This window comes from Pelmatolapia mariae, linkage group LG13, assembly GCF_036321145.2.
Source record: "Pelmatolapia mariae isolate MD_Pm_ZW linkage group LG13, Pm_UMD_F_2, whole genome shotgun sequence".
NCBI classification, from domain to species: Eukaryota; Metazoa; Chordata; class Actinopteri; order Cichliformes; family Cichlidae; genus Pelmatolapia; species Pelmatolapia mariae.
The window spans coordinates 20,654,634-20,677,689 of record NC_086238.1 but is presented as its reverse complement, the minus strand read 5'-3'; the positions used below and the strand labels follow the sequence as shown (position 1 = coordinate 20,677,689).

The 23,056-nt window shown below is 42.0% G+C and overlaps 3 protein-coding genes across 5 annotated transcripts in view; 2 read left to right on the top strand and 1 right to left on the bottom strand.

Moving 5' to 3' along the window:
* Positions 1 to 5,878, bottom strand: part of LOC134640272 (serine/threonine-protein kinase 32C) — a 96,574-nt gene extending 90,696 nt beyond the window's left edge. The window contains exon 1 of the mRNA XM_063491949.1: positions 5,411 to 5,878. Coding sequence (XP_063348019.1) covers positions 5,411 to 5,492 — 82 coding nt within the window. The 5' untranslated portion in view covers positions 5,493 to 5,878. The remainder of the gene's footprint in view (positions 1 to 5,410) is intronic.
* A 937-nt stretch (positions 5,879 to 6,815) lies between these two features.
* On the top strand, positions 6,816 to 14,457 carry LOC134640224 (leucine-rich repeat-containing protein 27-like). Of its 2 annotated transcripts, none has more exons than XM_063491870.1 (11): positions 6,816 to 6,982; positions 7,437 to 7,731; positions 7,851 to 7,981; positions 8,414 to 8,472; positions 8,965 to 9,117; positions 9,900 to 10,095; positions 12,696 to 12,836; positions 12,929 to 13,034; positions 13,530 to 13,609; positions 14,069 to 14,189; positions 14,279 to 14,457. In XM_063491870.1, exons 1-11 carry the CDS (start codon positions 6,912 to 6,914, stop codon positions 14,390 to 14,392), a joined length of 1,467 nt encoding a protein of 488 aa, XP_063347940.1. In that variant the 5' UTR covers positions 6,816 to 6,911; the 3' UTR covers positions 14,393 to 14,457. The 2 variants fall into 2 exon arrangements, with proteins under 2 accessions (XP_063347940.1, XP_063347941.1); XM_063491871.1 differs by lacking the exon at positions 6,816 to 6,982 and adding an exon at positions 7,191 to 7,293.
* Positions 14,458 to 15,151: 694 nt separating this feature from the next.
* Positions 15,152 to 21,374, top strand: pwwp2b (PWWP domain containing 2B). Of its 2 annotated transcripts, none has more exons than XM_063491559.1 (3): positions 15,152 to 15,542; positions 17,694 to 19,418; positions 21,126 to 21,374. In XM_063491559.1, the coding sequence occupies exons 1-3, from the start codon at positions 15,403 to 15,405 to the stop codon at positions 21,130 to 21,132; spliced, it is 1,872 nt and encodes a 623-aa protein (XP_063347629.1). In that variant the 5' UTR covers positions 15,152 to 15,402; the 3' UTR covers positions 21,133 to 21,374. The 2 variants fall into 2 exon arrangements, with proteins under 2 accessions (XP_063347629.1, XP_063347631.1); XM_063491561.1 differs by having other exon boundaries at positions 17,694 to 19,422.
* The last annotated feature ends 1,682 nt before the right edge of the window (positions 21,375 to 23,056 follow it).

The window sequence follows — 23,056 nt, the reverse complement described above, 5'->3', positions numbered from 1 at the left end:
CAGAGCTGTGAGGCTCTTGCAACAGAGTCTTGCAGACTGCTGATGGTAATGCTCGCTCTGCTCTGCAGCCTCAGTGAGTTCTGATTAGATCAACCATCTAACTGCAATCCAAGATGCTGGAGTTTGAGTCTATCTAAGCATGGGACAAGACATTCACTGGAGGGGCAGCTAAATGAGATGCAGGACAGCCACAGCAAGGAAAAACAGTGAAAAGCTAGTCAGCCGCGACTGGACTTTCAAAATAAGAGCAAGGCGATTGTTGATAAGTAAACTTATGTTAGATGGCATCAGTCTCTCAGGATTTATTTGTTTTTAAATAAATGCTACAATGAGCTATGTTGGCACCTGTGTGATCCCTTCATTTCCTTGTGTATACATAGTAGTAGTTTGGAAATAAACTGATGTATGCATTTAATGATGGCCAGCCAAAAGAGATTAATTCAATCTGAATACTACATGCTGAACAATGTCCGTGCTCAGCAGTCAGAAGACACTGCAATATGACCAGGACAGTCTTCCCACATCTTGCGTAACTTACTGCTGAGGCCAATTACAGTGGACTGCCACTGTGGCAAGAGGCCAGTAGCTGCAGGCAGCCATGAAGTTGAGTGGAATAAAAAGACAGTGAGAGAAATTGAGAGTCTGCAACCGAGATGAAACAAAGTGAGCGCCTCAGTATTCAGCGCAAGTAATCAGCCATCTCTCCCTGCATCTATCTTTATCCTAAACCAAATCTGCTTTCAGTGCCTCGTGCATTTATCCTTGATGGAAAAAGAAGCTACAGACATGCGAGTGCACACACACACACACACACACACACACACACACACACACACACACACACACACACACACACACACAAAAGTTCAGTGTCCACAGAAGTGGAAATTTGCCTGTGGCTTTACATGAATGATCAAACGGATACGACAATATAACACCACCACAAACAGACAACACAATTAACAGCATGTTCTGCTGTCATAATCACGAACGCAGTCTTTGTAGACGCTCTGGAAAATAACAAGTTCACCAACTCCGTGCTGATGCTGAACTGAAACAGGCATTTGCCAGTTCTGCACTTTTTCCCCGAGTACTGTAGCACATTCACAACAAGTGTCCTCTTTCAAAGCTACTCAACAGACTAGTTGAATGCTCCCAGTTCACACGAGGACTTGGAGAGAGTGAATTGAGTCGTTGTCTAGAGCCTGGCTAGCTGTCAGCTCCTACTGACTCAACAACTTTTAGAGCAATTACCCATTCTTGATGCTGTTGGTTCATTCAGCTATTATTGTTTCAAACTGATTTGCTTCATTAATTGACTTAAAATCTTCAATATTTCCATGGTGTAGTGGTTAACACATTCACCTAATACAAAAATATCTCTAGTAAAAACCTGCCAAATCAAATATGTGGAGTTATCTGCTGTGGTGACAATTGTGAATAAGGATTCAGCCAAAAGTAGCTTATTTTACTTAAAGTCTTTGTTTTTCTGATAAACAATGGCTTCAAACTGTCATATTTGGATTCTGAATAACTGACGCATTTTTTTTAAATCCAGTAAACAATAAAAAAAATATATAACACCAGCATGTGTGTGTGACTGTCTACGTCTTGGCTAAATCTAAAGCTGCGATTTTAATGCTTGAGGTGTTGCAGTTTTTTCAACATGCAGACTTTACTTAGCCAAGCCGCCCAGTTATATTAATTCAATTCAGTTCAATTTTATTTATTTAGGGTATTTATTGTAAATAAATACCCTAAAATAATAAAGAGAAAACCCCGACAATCAGACAACCCCCTGTGTGCTAAAACTCAGAGAGTGGGAAAGAAAAACTCCCCTTTAACAGGAAGAAACCTTGAGTAGAACCAACCTGCAGCCATCTGCTATGAATTTTGGTATTATTGGGTACCCAAATATATTCAACAACTCCTTTGAGTACTTTTACTTTATGTTTTCATCTCTCCAAAACAACTTTCAGCAATCAGTTTACATCTTTTTACATCCCATTTTGAAAGTTCAGTAGCTGTTACACCAGTTAGTCCCAAACATTCAACAGGATCTGAGAGACTCCACTGTCTTGGGCTATTTATAGAGATGATGTTCAGCTGGCTGGAGAGACACTCTAAGCAGACCCTGCAGCAGGAGGTGAGGAGTACCGCCTCGCCCAGCTTACCAAAGCTGAAGAGCAGAACGAGGACTACCAGCTACATTTCAGCTACAGTGGAGCCGGCATTCAACCAGAGCATGAGAGACTGACTGAAGAGAGAGCTCATGAAACTGCTCAGTTATTTATGGTTGATTTAAAAAAGCATGTGCACCTCCTTTCATGGCACACTTTCACACACATCTCCACAGAATATAAATCTGTGAGAAATCCTGTGTCTGAGGCAGGCTCAGCAATTCCCCAAGCTTTATGTCAAGCAGAGATAACTGGGCTGAGGGCGGTATCAATCTTCTCATCTAACTCTTGGCAAGAAACCAAATTATCGCCATTTTCCAAAATGTCAAACTTTTACTTTACAACTTCACGAGCCTAGCAGGTTGGCAAGCACAAGTTTCAAATTTAACAAGTTCTGCATGCTCATGAATAAGAAAGACTGCTCTCAAATGGTGATAAAATGCATGATTAAATGTCTGACGGAGCAGACTCCATCACCATTTCTCCAAACATAGACTTCTCTTATTTTTTCCTCACACTCTCTGCTGTTGTTAAAGAGCATTCGAGCGAGTTGCAAACTAGCAGGATGTGCACCTCAATCAATTCCACAGCCTCCCTTTGCTAATCAAACTACCTGCCAGAAAAGCCCTTCTGGCAGCTACGCTTCGACATCAACCTGACCGCCTGATTATGTTTGCAGCCTTCTGAGCCAAAAGCTGCTCTAATATTACTGCCTAATGTATGCCATATGCTGTTTTCCAAGAAGCCAAAGGGATACTGTTTCCAAGAGACCTGACAGGCAGCAAGAGACATCTAGAGCCTAAGTCAGCATCCAGAAGGCAGCGCATCTTTTGCTCTGTTTGTTATTGAGGCTCGGGGTAAAAAAAAGAGAGCCAGCTGCTTCACGAAGGCGGTGCCGAATCAGCGCTCCGCAAATGTTCAAGGTGATCAGTTTGACATTAACAGTTGTCTCTCTTTAATGCATATGTGCCCTCCACCCACGATGCCTACTGCTCCCTTTGTGCTCAGCAGACAAGTATTTTCATTGCTGCATGAAAAGCGAGCGCGCTCTCAAGCAGATCCCCGTAATGACAACATTGCATAATTAACATCAAATGCATCTTTGCCACCTAAGATCAGGCCTCGGTCTACGCTTCTACGCATAATCACAGCAGCGGTGACAAAGCCGGTGATTAAGACCACAGTTGATGGTGGCGGTGATACTCCACCAACTGAATTTTTCACTGCTGGTGTTTTGTAGGTCAAGCCTAAGTGACACCTGCATTACACTGATGATGGGAGGATAAAGACGAAGCTGATCTCTAGTTTTTCCCCCTTTTTTCACACTCGGCATGAACAAATCACACATTAACACAGCAACACAGTCTTGAAGAGGTTCTGACCTCAGCCTTAAAGTTTCCCTTTAACCGCACAGAGAAGCTAAAGAAAGCCAAATGTGCACAGCCCACTCGAGAACATCTCTCCTGGCTTTGATTAACTGCTGCGAGTGCGAACGCCGTAGGGCCACTCCAGTAACCACTCCCCTTGATAGTGATCTGAACTACAGCTGGACACTTTTCCTAAAGGCAAGAGCTGTAGACTTAATTGGGTTACCCTTGTGTGCAAAAGGGGAGTACTAACACACACATACAGACACACAGAGCATATGACCATATCCCTGCAGTGAAATGACCTCATTTACTCAAGTTTTCCGGCCAAATAGTTCTGCAGCAACAGTGGATTTTTTTCCCCCCTCCTGCAGTCCATCATCAGAGATTCAGCAATCCAGTGCTGAGCTTATTGGGCTCACTTCCAAGAGGCTTATATCCTCATACACTGACAAGACATTACTTAACATTACTTTCCACGCGTGACACTATAATCTTGTCTTGATTATGCAATTAGTTCTCCGTCTTTGAACACACAATATTTCCAAAGAGCTCGTTCAGGCATTAAAGTGTTTCCTCGCAGCATGAGCATGGAGGTATATACTGCGCTTCAGTGGCAAGAGCTGCATTTTTTGGGGTGGGGGGGTTTGTGCCTTGAGGGCTGTGGCTTTAGCGAGGCAATGGACCTCTCCAAATCTGTCGCTCTCGCCTTTTGCCTTTATGATCTCGCCACATACAGCTACAGACACGCGTCTCCCTCTCCCCACCTCTCCAACGTTAACGTCTGCCCTTTGAAATGGACGATGAAGAGGAAAAGGTGGAGGTATAAGGAGAGAGACGGAGAGATGCAGCTGGAAAATAAATGCAAGTTAAGGGCCAGGTCAGCGTAAAATACTAAAGCAAATACATTTGGTCTGAGATTTGGATTTTTACAGCTTCATATCGAGTTCGGTGAATGTGCGTTTTCATTTTTTTTGACACTGGTGCTAAAATATAAAGACATTCGTTTAAATCTGTAGGTTTGTTTTGTTTTTTTCAAGTGGGCATTATGATTGCTGGAATCCTAGTGAGGGATTTTTTAAGCTCTGACATTTTTCTTTGATGATCATAGTGGACAAACTTCCACACTAAGGATGCCACTCTAGACCAGTGCTGAAGTTAAAGGTGATGAAATGACATACGGCTTAATGTCTTAAATAACTGTAACTGTTCTTAACTTGTATTCAGAGTGAAATTAATTACCCAAAAAAGAGAAAAAAAACGAAAATGACACGGAAAAAAAGACAATTCAGAAGAATCTGATTAAGATTTCATTATTTAAAAGTTCCACGCCAAATATCGCGATAATACAATTTAAGCGAGGTTAAAATGCCGACACTGTGAGCTATAAACAACAAACACAGAAAGCCCACAATATTAAAAGAGTGAAACGCCCAGCCCAAGTTATAGTTTAATAGTACTGGTAAGATTAATTTCACCTGCTCGGGGTCTTTCCATGTATATGCACTCAGCATCAGGTCATGTGATGAAAATGTACATTTAATCTCGCATTATTATTATTTTTATTATTATCATTATTATTGTTGCTGCTGCCTCTTGTAACAGAAAGTTTGACTTCAAGCCTTGAAAATTTCCCACATGAACACTGTCTGTTCGCCGTGAGCAGCCAAACTCCGTCTAAACTCCTTTGACAGCGTTTAATTTCCTAACAGGAACTTTGATAACAGCCTGTGTACTGTGCCAAGCGGAGGGATACCGTGAAAAAAAAAAGCCATCGTAAGTGAAACATACACAATAATAAGTTCCAAACTTGTTAGTGCCACTATTTGCTAGAGATTTGATGACACCTTTGCCTTCACTTACCATCTTCCTTTTCGTCGAAAACGGGTCTCTTTGAAGAACTGTTGGCTCCCATCCTCTTCTTCCACTTGCCCCAGTGAAACATTGATGCTCAGCTTGCATTCCTCGCCTTCTTGGAAGAGAAACTACAGCTCTGTGTCGGACACCCTCCTCCTCAAAAGACAGTAACAACAGCCGTGCATTTCAGCCGAGACGTGTCCGTTATTTCGTTTTATTTCTCCCGTATTTGGTCTGCCGACAATTTGACCAGCGCGAGTTGAAGTCCTCAGAAGGAAGCGGAAAGCAAAGTGCAGCGCTTACCGACGGACAGGTATGATATTTAGAGCTAACACTGTTTGCTAAGTTGGAGGTTTGGGCTGGAATAACCACTCGGTGCTCGTAGTGTTCAGTTGCCTTGCGCAGCCAGACCGACGGACTCGTGTTTGATGGGGCTTGAAGAGTACAGACTGCGCGGAGAGGCACTCAGTTAGAAAAGCCATAACCGGAAGTCAGTCAGTTAACTGTAAATAATAAAAGCTCAAAAGGACTTTTCAATCGCCTCAAAATTATTAGACGACCTATTTATGGTTCTATAATCCTCATTTATTTTGTTTTAATTTCGTGTTTTATTTTTTCTTTTAAATTGGAATTAGTTTCAGTTAGTTTTCAAGTTAGTTTAATTATTTTCAGTTATTTTTATTTTTATTGTTATTTCTCAGCTACATCCCAGTCTAAATAAACATAAGCACAAATATTCATTTGCTATCTCATTTAGGTAGATTTCTAAGCACATTAAATCATTTCACTTATCTTTACTCTTTTCGGGGGGTTAAGTTTCTACTTTTATTTGAGATAAACACATTTTCACACCCATTTTTTTCTTTTATGTAGTTTATTATAATTAGCCAGAATAACTTTATAGTAATGGTAGTGTCAAATCCCTATAATTTGAGATTTTAAATTGCATACAGAAACTGAAGTGGCATTAATACATAAATATTATTCATCCAGTTCGACTCAGCAACTTTAGTTCGCAAGTGTAGGTAAATGTGGCACAATGGCCATCAAAAGTAGCCTACTGAACAAAATCTCAATAAAAAAAAATAATTTTATATATATATATATATATATATATATATATATATATATATATATATATATATATATATATATATATACATACATATATGTATACGTGAATAAATGGGATACCACTTGATTTTGCCGCTTGCCCATTAGACTTTTATATTGAAAACAATAACCGGAAACTACTAATTAGTATCCTCACCAACTTGACTCTTGTGAGAGTAGTGTGACAGTTCTTGGCTAGTGAGTATAGTCGACGTAACTCTGTATCACGGACTGTCGTGCAAATCAATACATTAGGAGCGGTGTGTGGACGTAAAGCCAGGATGGCTCAGGACAGAGTGGAGGCTTCCCGGCTCGCGTTCACAACAGAGGGAAGCCATGTTTATCCTGCCGCCCAAATGAACCTCAGTGAATTATTCCACAATCTCATTAGAAAATGGATGGGTGGAGTCGGTTCACTGACTGGGAAACGGGATTAACACGTTATCTACACAGTGTGCGCATTAGGTCATTTGCTCTTCTTTCTTCTCTGCATATAATAAAGTATATAAACATTTAACTTAAAAAATATACATGCATACAAAAATTTTACTGAAGAAATGTCAAGTTAGTCGCCTTGTTCTTGCTTTGCACGTGGACAGCTGCCAGCTTGTGTTGACCCCGTTGCTATGGTTACAGCGTCAAATCGCGAGACGTGTCTAAAAGTTAGCATAACATTTTTCAGTTTCGTAGTTTTTTTTCCGACCTATAAAGTGTTTGTTTTGAGAGAACACTGAGCCGTGTTCACATTGGTAGTAGTGTGTGTCCTGAAATAACAGGTAAGCTAACACAGTTATTGAACAGTTACATAATGGTGGACTAATGTTGTCCTTTGGTTGTGGATAAGTTAGTTTAGCTCGTACCCAAGTTAGACGACGTCTCTTCATTTATTTAAAACTTGGACGGTTTTCTTTTATTACAGACAAACGACGAGAAATTTCTCTGCCAAAAGACACTTGTGTATTTTGAGTATACCAGTAAAGCGTCTCGGCCTCTTTTGTGCAATGACTTCCCCGGAGAAGGAGGCTGAGCTTCCTGGTGCGCAGCTTAGCTTTGTCTTTGGGAGCAGTGTTGTCAGAGCGCCGATCCCCCGCACTCCTCCCGAGGATGCCGATCCACAGGAGCCCGCTGAATGTTATTCAACAGAGACGCTATGTCTGAGCAGATCTCAGCTGAAACATGTTCCAGACAGTCCTTTGAGAAATAGCAAGCTAAAGGTCAGTGTGGACTCTAAACACACCAGCTACATGATGTATGCTCCAGTGGCTTTCAAGCAGAAAAAAAAAAACGCTTCTACCACTGCATCATTACTAACTGCTCCCTCTGTCATCTTCAGTATTTGAGTCTTGAAGGCAACCAGATATGCAGTATTCCAGGCTCCGTGTTTATCAGCTTGCCCAACCTACTGTGGTTAGATCTCAGGAAAAACCTAATTGAGTCACTCCCACCTGAAATTGGCTTGCACAGGTACTGTATGCAACATTTTAAAAAAACAAACAAACAATTATAGACCAGTCTAATGTGCACATGTGTTCATTTGAACTTATCTGGACAACTTTGATCTTACAGTTTACTCTTAAACCAAGGCATAGGCCTCTATGGGACTATAAGAATGTCATGTTTTAGAACATTTTCTGATCACTGTTAACATTTTCAAAACTATTAACATAAGTTGAACACTTTATGATAAGCACACAAGTGCTACAGTTGTAAATCTAAATGTAGTGAAATGAGATTCCCAGGCCCGAAAAAGCATTTCAGGATATTTATACAATATGACTTTAGAGTGGCCTGTACACTTTCCTCCTGTCCGTGTATTCAAGTTTAAGAGCAAAGATACTTTCTGACGAGGGCCTAACCCCTTCAAACATTTCATAATCTGTCTTTTTATGAATGTAGGTGCTTGAAAACACTGCTCTTAGAAGGGAATCCTATCTCTGAACTTCCACCTGAACTGGGTGAGTGGTCCCTCCTTATTAAAAAAAGTTGTAATTTTCAGAAAGGAGGTTATACATATTGACATGTGAATTACATGTATGCAGTAACTACAGAATTTTAAAGGGGACCTGTTTTGCTTGTTTAAAGCTACACAGTTTAATTCCTTGGACTCCACTAGTGTTGTTTTGCATGATTCACAGTTCAAAGTAATCATTATTTATTTTACACTGGGCTACTGAACAGCTCTTTGTTGATCATTTGTCCTAAATAAACAGGTTGTTTTTTTTTTTGGTTGTTTTTTTTTTGGGGGGGGGGGGGGGGGGGGGGCATCGTCCACTTACACTCAAAGAATAAGTATTTAAATGAACATAAAAAATCATGGACATGACAGAAAATAAAGACACACATAATGGATCTCTTTTAACAGGTAGCTCATACATTATGAGTAATGTAAGCCTCTTCATTATTCAGTGTACGTCTTTATGAATGAGTCATTATTTGCCTTTTTGCAGGAAATGTGATTACCCTCAAAGGTCTGAACCTAAGGGACTGCCCAATCCACTTTCCTCCACAAGAGATTGTGCAGCAGGGACTCCAGTCCATCCTTCAGTACCTGAGGAGTGCTCTGGCTCACCGGCCAGTCAGCGCAAGGAAGACCCCTCCAGGTAAGTCAAAGGCACTTTACCTTTGAACAACACAAGCAGCATGCACGTGCATCCTAGCCATCTGCTCTTTTTGTCAAAGGCAGGACAGCGCACTCACAAAAATAGCTCCTTGCCCTGGTACCGCTTCTCTAGTGTGACTCCTGTTCCCTTGGAGACTGCGCGTGCAGCTCAGCCGACTCCCCACCACCACCACCATCATGCGCCTCCTCCCTTTTCACTGTTCCAGCTCTGTAATATTTTTAGCCCGATGGAAATGATCGATAACCTGTTGGCTCTAATCAGGAGCTCTCTGTCACTAAGCCCTGTCTGGAGATAATCACTGTGAGAAGGCTGAAACAGGAGAGGCTGCTGCTACTGCACAATAAGCAGAGACAGAGCCCTCAATCAAATTATTTATCTCCCTGCTTACAAGGTTATTAACAAAGATAGGGTCCCGAGTTTCAGATGTAAATCTCTTCTCATTTAATTGGCCAAGAGAAGGAGTGTAGTGGGTTTGAATTTCCGCGTTGTATTGTTATCCACCTTTAGCTGTGTTAAAACTGAACATTTATTCTTGTTAGAAGTTACTTTACTATAAAATGAGTAAAAATTTGTTGGTCACATTCTCCTCCACATTCCACACAGATGTTTAAAGGAGTGGATTTACCTGTGTGAATTAGCTTCTTAAATGCTGGTAAATCTTTGCCTCCTGCCAGCCACTGCAGCTGCAGACAGCATCGATTGTTGCAATATCTGTTGCCCCCACACCGCACTAGTAGCTGCCATTGTTGTTTCATTCCTAGAGTTGCCAGCAGTGGAGAAACTCCAGCTGTTAGAGCTGAGGGGTATGGAGGAGCAGGAAGAGTCAGGGGATGTGGAGGAGCTGCAGAGGTTCAAGGAACTCAAGCATCAGTTGATCCTACTGGACAGAGCTGAGCTGGGCTCAATACCACAACGTGATAAAAACCTAAACCCCAAACTTCTCCTTTCTGGCAGGAGGTAAGAAAAGATGTTTGGGTGGGAAAAATGCCCCATAATGACACAGAGAAAAAAATGTGCTTGAAATTCTTGCAAATTTATTAAAAATAAAGAAATGAAAATGTAAATAAGTATTACCAGCCTTTTCTCAAAACTTTGTTGAAGCACCTTTTGTAGCGATTACAGCCTCAAGTCTTTTTGAGTATGATGCTGAAAGCTTGGTACACCTATTTTTGGTAAGTTTCCCCCATTCTTCTTTGCACTCTCTCAGGCTCTATCAGAGTGGATCAGGTTGGATGGGGAGCATCAGTGCACAGTCATTTTCAGATCGCTATAAAGATGTTCAATCAGGTTTGAATTTGGTCTGTGGCTTGGCCACTCAAAGGCACTCAAGGAGTGGTCCTGAAGTGGTCCTTTGTTATCTTGGCTCTGTGCTTAGGTTCGTTGTCCTCATGGAAGATGAACCTTCACCCCCAGGTTGTCATCAAGGATGTCTCTGTAGATTACTGCATTCATCTTTCCCTTGACCCTGACTAGTCTCCCATATTCTGATGCTGAAAATATTCCTGCAGCACGATGCTGCCACGACCACACGTCACTGTAGGGATGGTATTGGCCAGTTGATGATCACTGCCTGGTTTCCTCTAGAAATCATGTTTGACATTGAGGCCAAAGACTTCAGTACCAGTTGTTGTTTTGTTTCTCTTGGTCTGAGAGTCCTTCATGTGCCTTTTAGCAATCTCCAAGTGGGCTGTCATGTGCCTTTTACTGAGGAGTGGCTTCTGTCTGGCCACTCTAGCATGATTCTTCTCTCTCCACAGAGCAATACTGGAGCTCTGTCAGAGTAGCCTCCCTGACTAAGGCTCTTCTACCCTGATAGCTCAGATTGGCCGGGTGGCCAGCTCTAGGAAGAGTCCTGGTGGTTCCAAACTTCTTCCATTTACAGATGATTGAGGCAACTATTCTCACTGGAACCTTCAATGCTGCACACATTTTTATGGACCCTTGCCCACATCTGTACCTCAATACAATCCCGTCTCGACCTACAGACAATTCCTTGGTACTGGGTATGGCTTGGTTTGTGCTTTGACATGCACTGTCAGTTATGGGACCTTGCACAGACAGGTGTGTGCCTTTCCAAATCATGTAAATTACCTATGAGGCTAGAGCCAACAGAGAGTTTCTTCTAGCAAAGAGCAAGAAACAGACGTAATCACAATGGTTCTCTCCAAAGGTTTAAATCTCTGCCTTCCACAATTAGCTCATGAACTAATTGATAGAAATTCACATTTTCTGGTTATTTACTCTTAAATATCTCTTCTGTAGAAGTCATATACTCTGTCCAGGGAGCACCATGCCTCTTGAAAGTTGGGATAGGTTTCAGAGATGGCTCTCCTGGCTCTTAAGCCCTATAACCTTCTGCATTCTTCTCTGGTTGCACGATAATAGTCACATACAACCGGCTTGTAAAATAGCTTATTGTCTCATTACGCTATAGTTTTTAAACAGATATAACATGATAACTAGTGGACTTTGGTGCTGCTGCTCCATGTATTAGTGCAGGACATTGCTAACTTAGCTGTTTCCAGTCTTTATACTACTCCTGATGTTAACTGGCTGATGTGTTTATCCATGTAATGAATCCATTAGGCACATTTCTCTTTCCATATGTTTATTCTCAGACTGAACTCAAGTAGCCCTTTATCATTCGCAACTCAAAGTAATCCTTGTTTATCTTAGTTTATCCTCTGAAAACAAAACTTTTTTAGCTCTCTTCTCCCTCCCTTTTCTTCTAATTGGCTGCTCCCCAAAAACATGCCCACTCAATGACATCAGAGTAGAAAAACATCCTGAAACAGATTGTTCAGAACAGTCTGGTTCACAGGAATGAATTACATATGCACTGACCTCATTATTTGAAAATTTGGCCATGTTTAAAATGAACATCTACCACTTAAACAGTTTAATAAAACATACCAGGGTTCAATTTAATTGTCAAATAAGACAAGAGTATTGATATTTCCCTCCAACTCCATACACTAGAAACTAAACACATGCATTTCCCAAAATGTCACACTGTTGTTTCATAAGAGGGATGAAACATATGCATCAGACATGCATTTGTTAAATATTTTCATTGGAATTTTAAAACTTTTACGCATCTAATTAATTGTACCTTTGTTTCTGTATAATGTACCCAGATAGCAAATATCTGTTGGGGCCAAGTCAATTTCACCTACTCAATTATCAAAGGTAAAATTTGAATCTGAATTATTATGGTCAATACTGAGTTTTTTTTAACAAGATTATTCATAGACTTTGGAAACAGTTGAACTGGAAAACTAATGTGAAGTTGAGACTTTAAGGGAGCAACTGCTGTAAAACTGAGAGCATCTTTAATAATCACTTAATCTCAGTTACCATTATAACATTATTTTACTCCTTGACCCTCCGTGGAGTGGAGGGCAGAGTTTGTGGCCGTGTGCTTTGTAAAATTATGGCAAAACAACTTTTTAATATCATTCTCTGTGGAGGAAACCAGGTGATAAAAATCTAAGCTGAGAGCCCAGGGCTCAGATGAGCCATAAAAATGAAGCAGTTTGTTTGAATTTATTCTTCAGAAAAAAGACAGCCACCAAGGCCGGCATGATTCCCCAGCTCCCCCTTTTTGACTCGCCTCCTTGGAAGAGGCCAGAGGAAAGGAAGCAGGCTGCAATGAAGGAGTTGAACGAGAAGAAGGCTATTCTCGAGCAGAAGAGAAAGTGAGCAGATTTCAGCCTGGACAACAAGAGTTGTTTTGTTTTTTTTGTCTCTGATCTGTTACAGAGTGTATTGTTATCTGACTCTCCTGTAGAAGCCAAGTGTCTCTTCAGAAGTGCTGCACACAAGCCAGAATCTCACAAGACAAGAAAATGTCTGAGCACAAAGAGAAGAAGCATGAAAGACAAAAAAGGCGTGAGGTTTGTGTGTGCTTGGGTTTTCAGCTGTCATCCTGCCCACCACCAGAGGGCAGTAGAGCACCACCTCTGACACACTGGTTAAAGGAGAGAGGCCATAGATATATTGCCATTAAATGAATCATTTTGATGTGAGTGAATGGGTTTTCAGACAGTAGCACCACCATAGTGGTGATGAGACAGCAACAGTTTCCACTGGCAGTAATGGAGCATGCTGGAGGAGCCATCAGTGCTGATATACACAGGGAGACACATTATAAATCTATCATTTGACTTTCAGCTTCATTTTCATACATATATATAGTGGAGAAAGGGTGCCCATTATGTTTGCACGGGATCAGCCCGACATACGGGAAAATTTATTGTAAAGGAAAAAGTCTTTTTTCTTTTTTTTAACTGAACACAGTGCAGCCACAGGCTACATCTTTGTAGGATGCATTGCAAGAGTTGTATCGCTTCACAGGTAAATGTAACAAGTACTTCCTTATCCTGTTTCAGGAAGCAGAAGTAGATTCAAAACCTGGTTTTGAGGACAGCAGTGGTGCTCCTCGGACGTCTGGCGGGTGTGAAGGGGACAGGTAATGACAAGCTCTGGGTCTGCTGTTAGTTCTGCCAGTATACCTCTAAGCTTTAACAGTGACTGCATTTGTCTCTGTGAAGAGTACTTGTCCTACTTGTGGTTTAAACTTATAATCATCTCATTAATGAGCCTAACGAGAACTCCACAAGTACCCACTAAATGGCATTTAGTAGTTCTGCTACTAAAGATGTAAAGCTAGAGACACCTAGTGGACAAAGAAAGACTGCACACATTATAGAACATAAGCAGATTTCTTTGTTCCTTTTAAACAATGTTATGTCTTTGCAAAAACAGATAAACCAGATAAGACAGTGCCACTTTTCTTATTTTATTTTTACTGATACAAGGAAACAGAGAAAGTAACCCTTTGGGTTATATCTGTAAAGGCTATAATACTTAAACACCTGTATAGTGTTGTATATATAGATTTTGACCTTTGAACTGCATGGCCCTAAAGATCGGCCCGGGACCTGGAACGGCAGATTTGTGCCCGTGCCGAGAAGATACAGGAGAGGTGCAGGAATCCCAGGGGCACAGCAAGCGAGCAGATGGCAGCAGCGATGGAGGATGTGGAAGAGGTCTGACCTATAATTCCCCATTCATTGTGCAACTCATTATATAGGTTAATATAGATTATTGATCTAAACTCCACTTTTCTGACTGACAGATGAGGAAGTTACAGATGCGGCTCCTGGAGAGGAAGAGAACTCAAGGACGAGATCTTGAAAAAACTTTCATGATCTTTACTGGGGACACCTGGCCTGGTTTCCTTGATAAGTGACAGAGACTACACACCTGCTGTTTGAGTTTTTGTGATATTTAATTGATATGGAAATAAATCAATAAAGCGACTAAATCCTTTTGAATCATATTGTGTTGCACAAGTCTATAAGGTAAACATTTCAAATCCTAACTTGGCAAGGGAGTGTTTAGAAAGTTTCCAGTTCACAGCTGGTGTGTTTCTATTTTTCTTTTAACTTCTGCAAGATGCTCTCTCCACTAAGCAAAGTAATCATGTTAACGTTAACTTACATAAAAGAAATACTTTATTGTGTCAAAATAAGCTTTTCAATTGTTAAAAGCATTATTGGCTCACCGGGCATGTATTACCTACATGCAGAGTAAATTAAGCCGGTCTTAAAATAGATCATTTTAAAGGGGAACTGGACGTTTTTAGCTCCAAATAGATAATAATATCCTCATTAATGTAATTTGCAACAAGATACATTTAAAGTAAAGTGGCAGGTTTTTTGTCAAATAGCACATTAAATGTTTTATTTATTTGTGTGCGTGTGTGTGACATTATATATAATCGTTGTCAGCTGGCTCTGCATCTTGTGATTATTATTTAATTGCCATTTTTGTCATCGTCAGTTTTAATTTTTGATTACATGTTATTTTAAAATGCTTGTATGCGTTTTCAGTTTTCATGTGTAATTGTGGTATTTGTTTTGAAGACGGACGCCATAAATCTGCCGCTGAGTTTAAAAAAGGGAGAAAAAAAAAAGCGAAAAGTGCCGTGGTAATGAATGGCATCAAGCAGTACAAAGTGAGACAGAGAAAGGGTAGGCCTTGTCTTGAGAGATTTTCTGCTCCTGTAGCACAGAGAGCGTGATGTCAGCGGTGGCAGTACTGTTGTAATTGACTTGGTGGGGGTGATGGCGTCATTTTATGCCCTGGTGTAGCCTCCTGCTCCAATAGCGAAGGGGAGACGGATCTTTGGCCGACGCGACCGTGGCTCCCTTGGCCGTGATCGAGCACCGCCGAGCCGGACAACTCACCCCGGGAAACATGGAGGCTGTGGCCGAGGAGCTGCGGGCCGGCTCTCGGGTACCTGTCACTATCGATCAAATAGTTAACGATACACTGGTGGTGACGCTGACCTATCGAGAAAGGATCTACACGGGGATTTTACTCGATTGCAACAAAAAGTGAGCACTATTTTTTCTAAACTTCTTTTATATATTATCGGCTAAAAATTATTTGCTAAATACTGCTAACGGCTAATTTACCTTGGATGCTAAGTCAAAGCTAACTATTAGCGACCTAGGCCTTTATACAAAAGGCTTGCAGGTTATTGTAGCTGACAAGGTGGCTATCTGCTAGCTTCTCGGCTAATGTTAAAGTGATGTCATTTTTGCCTATAATAAGACGGCGAAATACTCGATTTTACGATGGAGGAAAACTATATAAAGGCATTAGCCCAGTCCGTAGAGACTGTTAGTGACTTCTGTTGAAAAATATCTACTGTCAGTGGGTTCAGCTATAGCTTATTGTTAGCCTAATCAAGGGAAGAGCAGCTAAAGCGAATCCAGTAAAACAGCCAGGCCTTAGCTACACACTATTTATTGTGTCAGTTTTATTATCATGCAATTGTACACAAACGTGAATGTGCACTAGTTTTGTAGGCAAATGTCTGAGTACAGTAAGCTGACATTTATTCAAAGGCAGCAACATTATAACCTGTCACTTCTGACCAGCAGAAACAATAGAAAATATTAAAATACATTTGAATGATCACAACTGTCTCATTTTCAGTAAATCAAGCTTTGGTCTTATCTGTGTCCATTTTAGCCTCTGACAAAGCAAAACAAAAAAAATGGGGCTATTGATAGAAAGCACAGTCTCTTCAAAAGAGAACCATGCAAGTATAATTTGACATGTGTCATGTCTTATCAGGCCCTCTTGTTGTGTGTCACATGTATAAGCCTTGTGTTCCTCCTGGTGCTGTGCACCTTAAAAGCCACTGGCTTTAGGCTATTTATAGACGAGCAGAATCAGAACCTGACCAGCTTTTCCCCTTAGTATGCTTAGATGGTTTTTCATGCAAGAGCTCATGCTGTACTGAAAATAACCCACCCAAATGGGAAAAGGTCGGCCTTGGAATAACTTAAAATAGGCCTATATTTTAGGCCTTGTCACTGACAAAATTTGACTAATTCCTCCTTTTCAGCTCATGGCAATACACTTCCTGTCATTGTCTGATGCAAACAGATTGTTGCATTATTTTTTTTTAATCTTATTGTCTAGCCCTATCATTCTGACAGATCTCCACCACAGCATGAAAAGATAACAGTGTGGTGAATCATGCCTGGCCATATTCTGCGTCCTTGTACTGCGCTTAACTATTACTGTGTGTTCCCTACTACATACAGCCTTGTTTGTGCTGCGTCAATCAGAGTAAAGACCGATATTCAACAGCTATAGGGGCGCATATTTTGTTATGGGAGCCTAAAGCTAAGAGGAACAAGCCTCACCAGGAGACTATTATTTGGAGATGCCTGCCAACTACTTCTCTTGGGGAGGAAAGCAGGCTCCCCAAATGTGCACTAATTAATAATCTTGCCGCACATAAGCCCCAAGTAGACACGGATGCAAAAACAAACTGAAATCTCCTGGCTCCTTCCCTACCTCTCTGAATCCCGAGTGATTCATGGGATTGTTTTTGTTCAGTCAGATGTTGGGGAGGAGGGGGTGGTCTCGGGCATCCTGTAGTCTCTTTGTCTGTTGTCTCCTGACTAAGGCAGCACAGCTATGTTACTGTTGCTTGCCAGCCACCTCTCAAAGACTTTCTTGGCAGTTAGGACCTCACTGGACATGTTTGCTGATCCCAATGTGTTTAAAAAAAAAAAGCACACACACACACACACAAAAATCACATTAAAATCACTTAGGGAAAATTCAGCAGCACTGTTGCTTCTGTGGCCTGAGGCTGAGGCACAGATAACTGTCTGTCTGCTTGCACAACAAACCCCAACCCCCACATGTTAAGAACCTTCAGCACCCAGGTGACAGGGAGAGTGACATCAATGTCTCGCGTCAAAGTAAAACCAAAACTAGTTATATATGTTATTTTTTTTCGACATGACAGTGTGAACAGTTTTGGCTGTTCTTTTATTGTTTCAGTGCTGTCCTACTTGCCTCAGGTTGTGTCACATGTTGAGGAATACTGTTCTAATGGAGGGGATTGTTGAAGTAAAAATTCTCAGGGTTTAGCATGACTGTATCATCTTTGCTGTATAAAGCTTAACAAGATCCACAGCTATTTATACACGGTTTCTTTTTTCTCTTGTTTATTTTAGGACCGGGCTATTTTGTCTACCAGATTTCACAACAAAACTCGGGGACTGCCAAGAATCTAAACCTGCTTCTGAAATCCAAGAAGTTCTGAGCGAGGACTCGGTTTCCAAATCTCCCAGCCAGATTTCACACAGACCAAAGGATGAAAACACTCTCCCTGAAAGCAGCATACCTACACCTCCTCTACCCTGCCCCGTTCCCACACCAGTGCCAGCTGGACAGACTCCTTATCCTCCTTATTTTGAAGGAGCCCCCTTCCCCCAGCCCTTATGGGTGCGCCACACCTACAGCCAATGGGTACCTCAACCCCCTCCACGACCAATCAAGAGAAAGAAGAGGCGAACGCGAGAGCCCGGCCGTATGACCATAAGTACTATCCGTCTGCGGCCTCGGCAGGTACTGTGTGAAAAGTGCAAGAACACACTAAATAGTGACGAGGACAGCAAAGATGGCATGAGCAACACCAAGACCTCTAGAAAAGAAAATTCACTACAAAGTGACGATGACGGCTACGACAAGGATACCCCTAATAAGTTGTCGAGAAAAGAGGACACAGTCACAGCCAAGGACACTAAAAGACGGGAAAATGGCACCAGCCTTGATAGTAAGCGTCTCAGAAAGGACAAAAGGTGCGAGGCTGATGGGGAGAAGTACCCTGGAACTGATGTTATTCCACACAGTCCCGTCATAAAGATCTCCTACAGCACTCCACAGGGCAAGGGGGAGGTTATGAAGATCCCGGCGCGAGTCCACGGTTCAGTCAAACCATTCTGCCCCAAACAGCTAGTGCAGAATGGCGTGGGGGAAAACGATAAGGCAACTTCTGATGCCACCAAGGAACAGCGGCACATTCTAGATGCCACAAGGTCTGGCCTCACTGTGTCCATTCCCAAACTCAAACTAACAAGACCTTTTGCAAATGTAGGTCAGGACACACCTTCTCCAAAGATCCGTTTGAGACCCCCTCAGAGGGACACTGAGGAGAGCGTGGTCGAGTATGATGCGGAACTTGTTGGAGGCACCAGGAGACGGAGCCCTAGGGGGCCCGGGCCGTGCCTCCCACACTCCGAAGACTCAGGAGAAGGCAAGAACTCTCTGGAATTGTGGTCAGGGAGTTCAGGTGAGGAGGCGGATCGCGGCCACAGCGACCTCACCCTTCTCATTAACTTCCGTAAGCGTAAAGCGGATTCTTCTAGTTTGTCGGTGTGCAGTAGCGACAGCCTGGACGAGTCCAAGTCCTTCAGCTCGGACGGCACCTCACCAGAGCTGTGCGATCTGGCGCCTGGTGAAGACCTCTCTGTAACCTCATCTTCTGTACCTTCACGGGACGACTGCAAGACGGTGCCGCCTCTCACAGTGCGGCTTCACACCCGCAGCATGACAAAGTGCGTGACAGAAGAAGGTCACGCCATAGCGGTGGGTGACATCGTGTGGGGGAAAATCCACGGCTTCCCCTGGTGGCCCGCACGCGTCCTGAGCATCAGCGGCACTCGCAAGCAGGAGACAGCCAGTTGCGAGGCCCAGTGGCCCCAAGCCAAGGTGGCGTGGTTCGGTTCACCCACAACCTCCCAGCTTTCTGTTGCCAAACTGTCGCCCTTCAGAGAGCTCTTCAGGTCCCGCTTCAACCGGAAGAAGAAAGGGATGTACCGGAGAGCTATCCTGGAGGCAGCCAAGGCCGTGGGTCACATGAGCCCGGAGATTACATCACTGCTTTCTCACTGCGACACGTAGGTGAGTTCATAGCACTTACATGCGCCTGTATCACTTCTATAATTATGTTGGGCAAAGGGGTATACTATAAACATAGAATATTACAGAAATCGTTACCGATCACCTGCATTTTTCAAACAATGTCTACATGGTAGATGAAGGAAACGCTTTAAGTGAACCTAAGAGGATAATACAAGCAGCCAGTTGGTGTTGTCGTTGTGTGCTCCCCCCACAAAAAAAACAAAACAAAAAAAACAAGGCCCACACAAAGACACGGACCAACACCAACTGGCTGCTTGTATTTTAGATTATATTTTTTTTAGATAACAAAAAAAAAACTCAGTCTAGTCATCAGTGGCCCAACTGGTAGTTTTAATCACAATGATTGACTATGAGAAACAAGTCTGACTCAGCAAGAACAAATGTTGGGAAAATTACAGCACAGAGCTGGTACGGATGAGCAAGAGCTGCCAGTGTAGAAATGTTGGCTGTGCAGACACAATACGAGCTGCATGCATGAGTCAGTTGATTGACAGTAAGTCGGCACGTTTCTCAGTTTTTGGCATTTTTTTGTTTTGTTTTGTTTTTTTGTTTTTTTATATGAACCTTTTCTTTCTTAAACTGTTAGAAATTGAGTAACTTTGATATTTGCATTGATTCTATGATTTGACCCAAAAAAGCGCGCACACATCAGAAAGAATGTATAGCTAAGCTAAAAGTGTATGTTTTTAATTTATTTCAATTGTGTCCCTCTTGATTGTATATATTTCTCCTGTTTGCTATTTATTCCTTTATATTGTATGCTGGAGCAGTTGGTATAGAGCCCCACAATTTTGTAGTACAAGTGCAATGACAATTGTTAAATATTCCCTGTGCCTCTCAGGCTTTATTCACCAGCTCTTCCCTCAAATATCTGTGAAACCTGTAATTTGATGATCATGTTAAACTTTAGGGCAGAATGCTGAGCTAAAAGAAAAAGAGCTTGTGCTCCAACCCGCTCTAGTACCAAACACTTTGAGCTGTGTCGTGCCAGCCTCGCTGCATTCACGTCCTGAAACAGGTGCTGTGTTTGAGGCAGCAGAGCAAACATTAACACAAGCTCTAATGAAGGCACAGGCTGTGCGGCTGCCTGTCAACAGGGATGGTTTGTTTAAAGACTCATTTCAGAAAAGGACTCGCATCAGGCTGTACTGTTTCAATTCAAGCAATCAGAGTGCATGACCATAAGTTGTTTCTTTTTTTTAAAGTCATCTCTTATTTGGTTGTTGTCCAAGTGTGGTGACCTAGCCTGGGTAGCCAAGCAGCAGGTTCCTCAACATACACTCAAATGTTAAATATTGTCTTTGAGTGATAGAAGGGGCAAACAGACCATTTCCAACCCCACTGTTTACTCTGTTACGAGCACAGCAGCCAAGAGGGAATTGGTTATAGCAGAGGATAAACAGTAAGGGGTTAAGGCAAGCCTATATTTGGTGCCTTTTCCAGACCTCATAAAGGAAGCGTTTTTCTTCCTCTGTCAGCTACACAGAGGTTTGGAAAGTAGTTAACATTCTGCTAACAGCGCTCTGCAATTTTCACATGACTGATATAACATGTTGAGCATAACACCAAACGCACTGCTGATTCTTGCAGACTCAGTTAAAAATTACCTGCACCGGATGCATGACCTGCCTTGTTTGCTCATTGTCTATCCCCCTTTTGCCTCTCTCTCTTTTTTTGCATAGAGCCTGAGGACTGAAGACAAGTCTCCGAGGTTTTTCTGAATTCTCAGACTATGTCATCAAGACCCAGGAGGGAGTACGTGTGGTTGCCACGGCTACTATTTATACGCCCTCTCATTTTTTTTAAATTTTTTTTTTTTCTCACAAGGCTGGTGGAAAATGGCCGCCAAGGTGGAGTGTTCTCGAGACCGGATAAGGGAGCAAAAAATATAAAGGCCTGGCATCTCATGGTCTTCTATGAACTATGAACTATTCCTCCTTTTTTTTTTTTTTTTTTTTTTTTTTTTTTTTCTTTCCTAGATTTAATCATATTTCAATAGAGCCGAATAACAACACTACAAGGACCTGAATGTATTTATTGTCTGTAATGTTTTATTATGATCCAGTAAGTTCACCCTTTCTACTACAGTCTCGCAAAAACCTCCCAATCTGCTGCTGTCATTATCGCGGGCCTTGCCGCCGTCGTCGTTTGGCTCCAGGGTTCCCCTCCTCCAGCCAAGAAGGCTCCATCCCCCTCCTCTTCCTCCTTCATCCCTCGGACACAAGTTTAAAAAAGAAATAAGTCTTACCCCAAAACCTCTTTTCCTCTGAAAATGTGAACAGCTCCATCCAGAGACAGTAGTGACTGTTTCCAGCTAGCGATCACAGTGTTTCATCCTCGTAGCCTTCCGCGACATTAGTTGGATTTGTGGATGTATTTATACTGAACTCTGTTTCTCTCCTGATTCATGTCGTGTCTCTTTTCCATTTCATTTTCTAACATTACGAGTGTCATGTCAGTGTACTCTACCCCTCCCAACGCTTTTGTTTTTGTTTTGTTTTTTCCCTGAGAACCATTATTAATTATTTAAAAGCGTCACGTTTAAGAAAAAAAAGCACTTTATCTGTACCTTGGTGGCCTGCTGTAAGCTCACTGTCTGAAACACTATTGCGAGATACAGCCCTGTTAGGCTGCAGGGGAATTCAAAAGTCTTTGTGGTTGACTATCCATGGCCTTGGAGATACAAAACAACTTTTTTTTTTTTTTGTCTTTTTAGTCGTACAATTTCGGGGACACCAGACACAGATGGTTGTGTACACTGTATTCTCGCATTTTGACTTGGGTGCGTTTCTCTCTCGCTACAAAAAAAAAAATCTCCATGTTTTAACATTTCCACTGGATAAACATGGACGAACAAGCGCGTCAAAAGTCCCCTATGCATTATCAGTTAAAGCTTTATGAGTGACTTTGGGAGAAGAAGAAAAAAAAACATGCTGTAAGAATACTGTGAATTCAACTGCTGAGTGTGCTGAAGATAAAAGGAAAAAAAACCTGCTTGCTACTAGTTGGAGCAGTTATATTAAGACATCAGGCAAAAGCAGACTGCGCCGCTGACCTTTAGTGACCTTTTGTGTTGAAAGCAGCACAGTTGGATTTAGAGGGGAAGGGAGGGAAAGGCGAGGCGGCGGTGTTTAAAAACGTAACGTAAGGTTGCGCGCGGTCACACTCAGCAGACCGGTCCGTCTGCTTTCTGTCCGCCTGGAAACTGTTCGTTCCCATCGAGGCTCGCTGTCAGCGAAGCGTATTTTTAAAGGGGAGCAGTTTAATGCACTCTTCCTTCTTCTTTTTTTTTTTTTTCTTTTCTTTTTTTCTTTTTTGATAATCTGCAGTTTGACGGTTTGTAGTCAAGTGCAGCTAGGTCCCAGGCAGCCTTACAATTTAAGAGTCTATACGTACGTATGCCTGAGAGGGGAAGTGGTCGACAGGATTTTTCCCCACATATGAGCAACATGGCTGTCTACTGTTGCCCACGTTGGTCAATGATATTAGCTACTCTTTTTTTTTTTTTTTTTTTACATGTACTGTACATAAAATAAAATATACAAGCAATACTTGTCACTTTGTCATTGATGATCAAAAGGGCTCCTGTTTTTGTGGTACCTCATGTTAGTGC

Bases quoted from the DNA above. Each gene is read 5' to 3' on its own strand.
- pwwp2b (XM_063491559.1), top strand. From the start codon at position 15,403: ATGGAGGCTGTGGCCGAGGAGCTGCGGGCCGGCTCTCGGGTACCTGTC. The intron at 15,543-17,693 runs GTGAGCACTATT...TGTTTATTTTAG, and splicing joins TTACTCGATTGCAACAAAAA to GACCGGGCTATTTTGTCTAC.
- LOC134640224 (XM_063491870.1), top strand. From the start codon at position 6,912: ATGGATGGGTGGAGTCGGTTCACTGACTGGGAAACGGGATTAACACGT. The intron at 7,732-7,850 runs GTCAGTGTGGAC...TGTCATCTTCAG, and splicing joins TGAGAAATAGCAAGCTAAAG to TATTTGAGTCTTGAAGGCAA. The intron at 8,473-8,964 runs GTGAGTGGTCCC...GCCTTTTTGCAG, and splicing joins TGAACTTCCACCTGAACTGG to GAAATGTGATTACCCTCAAA.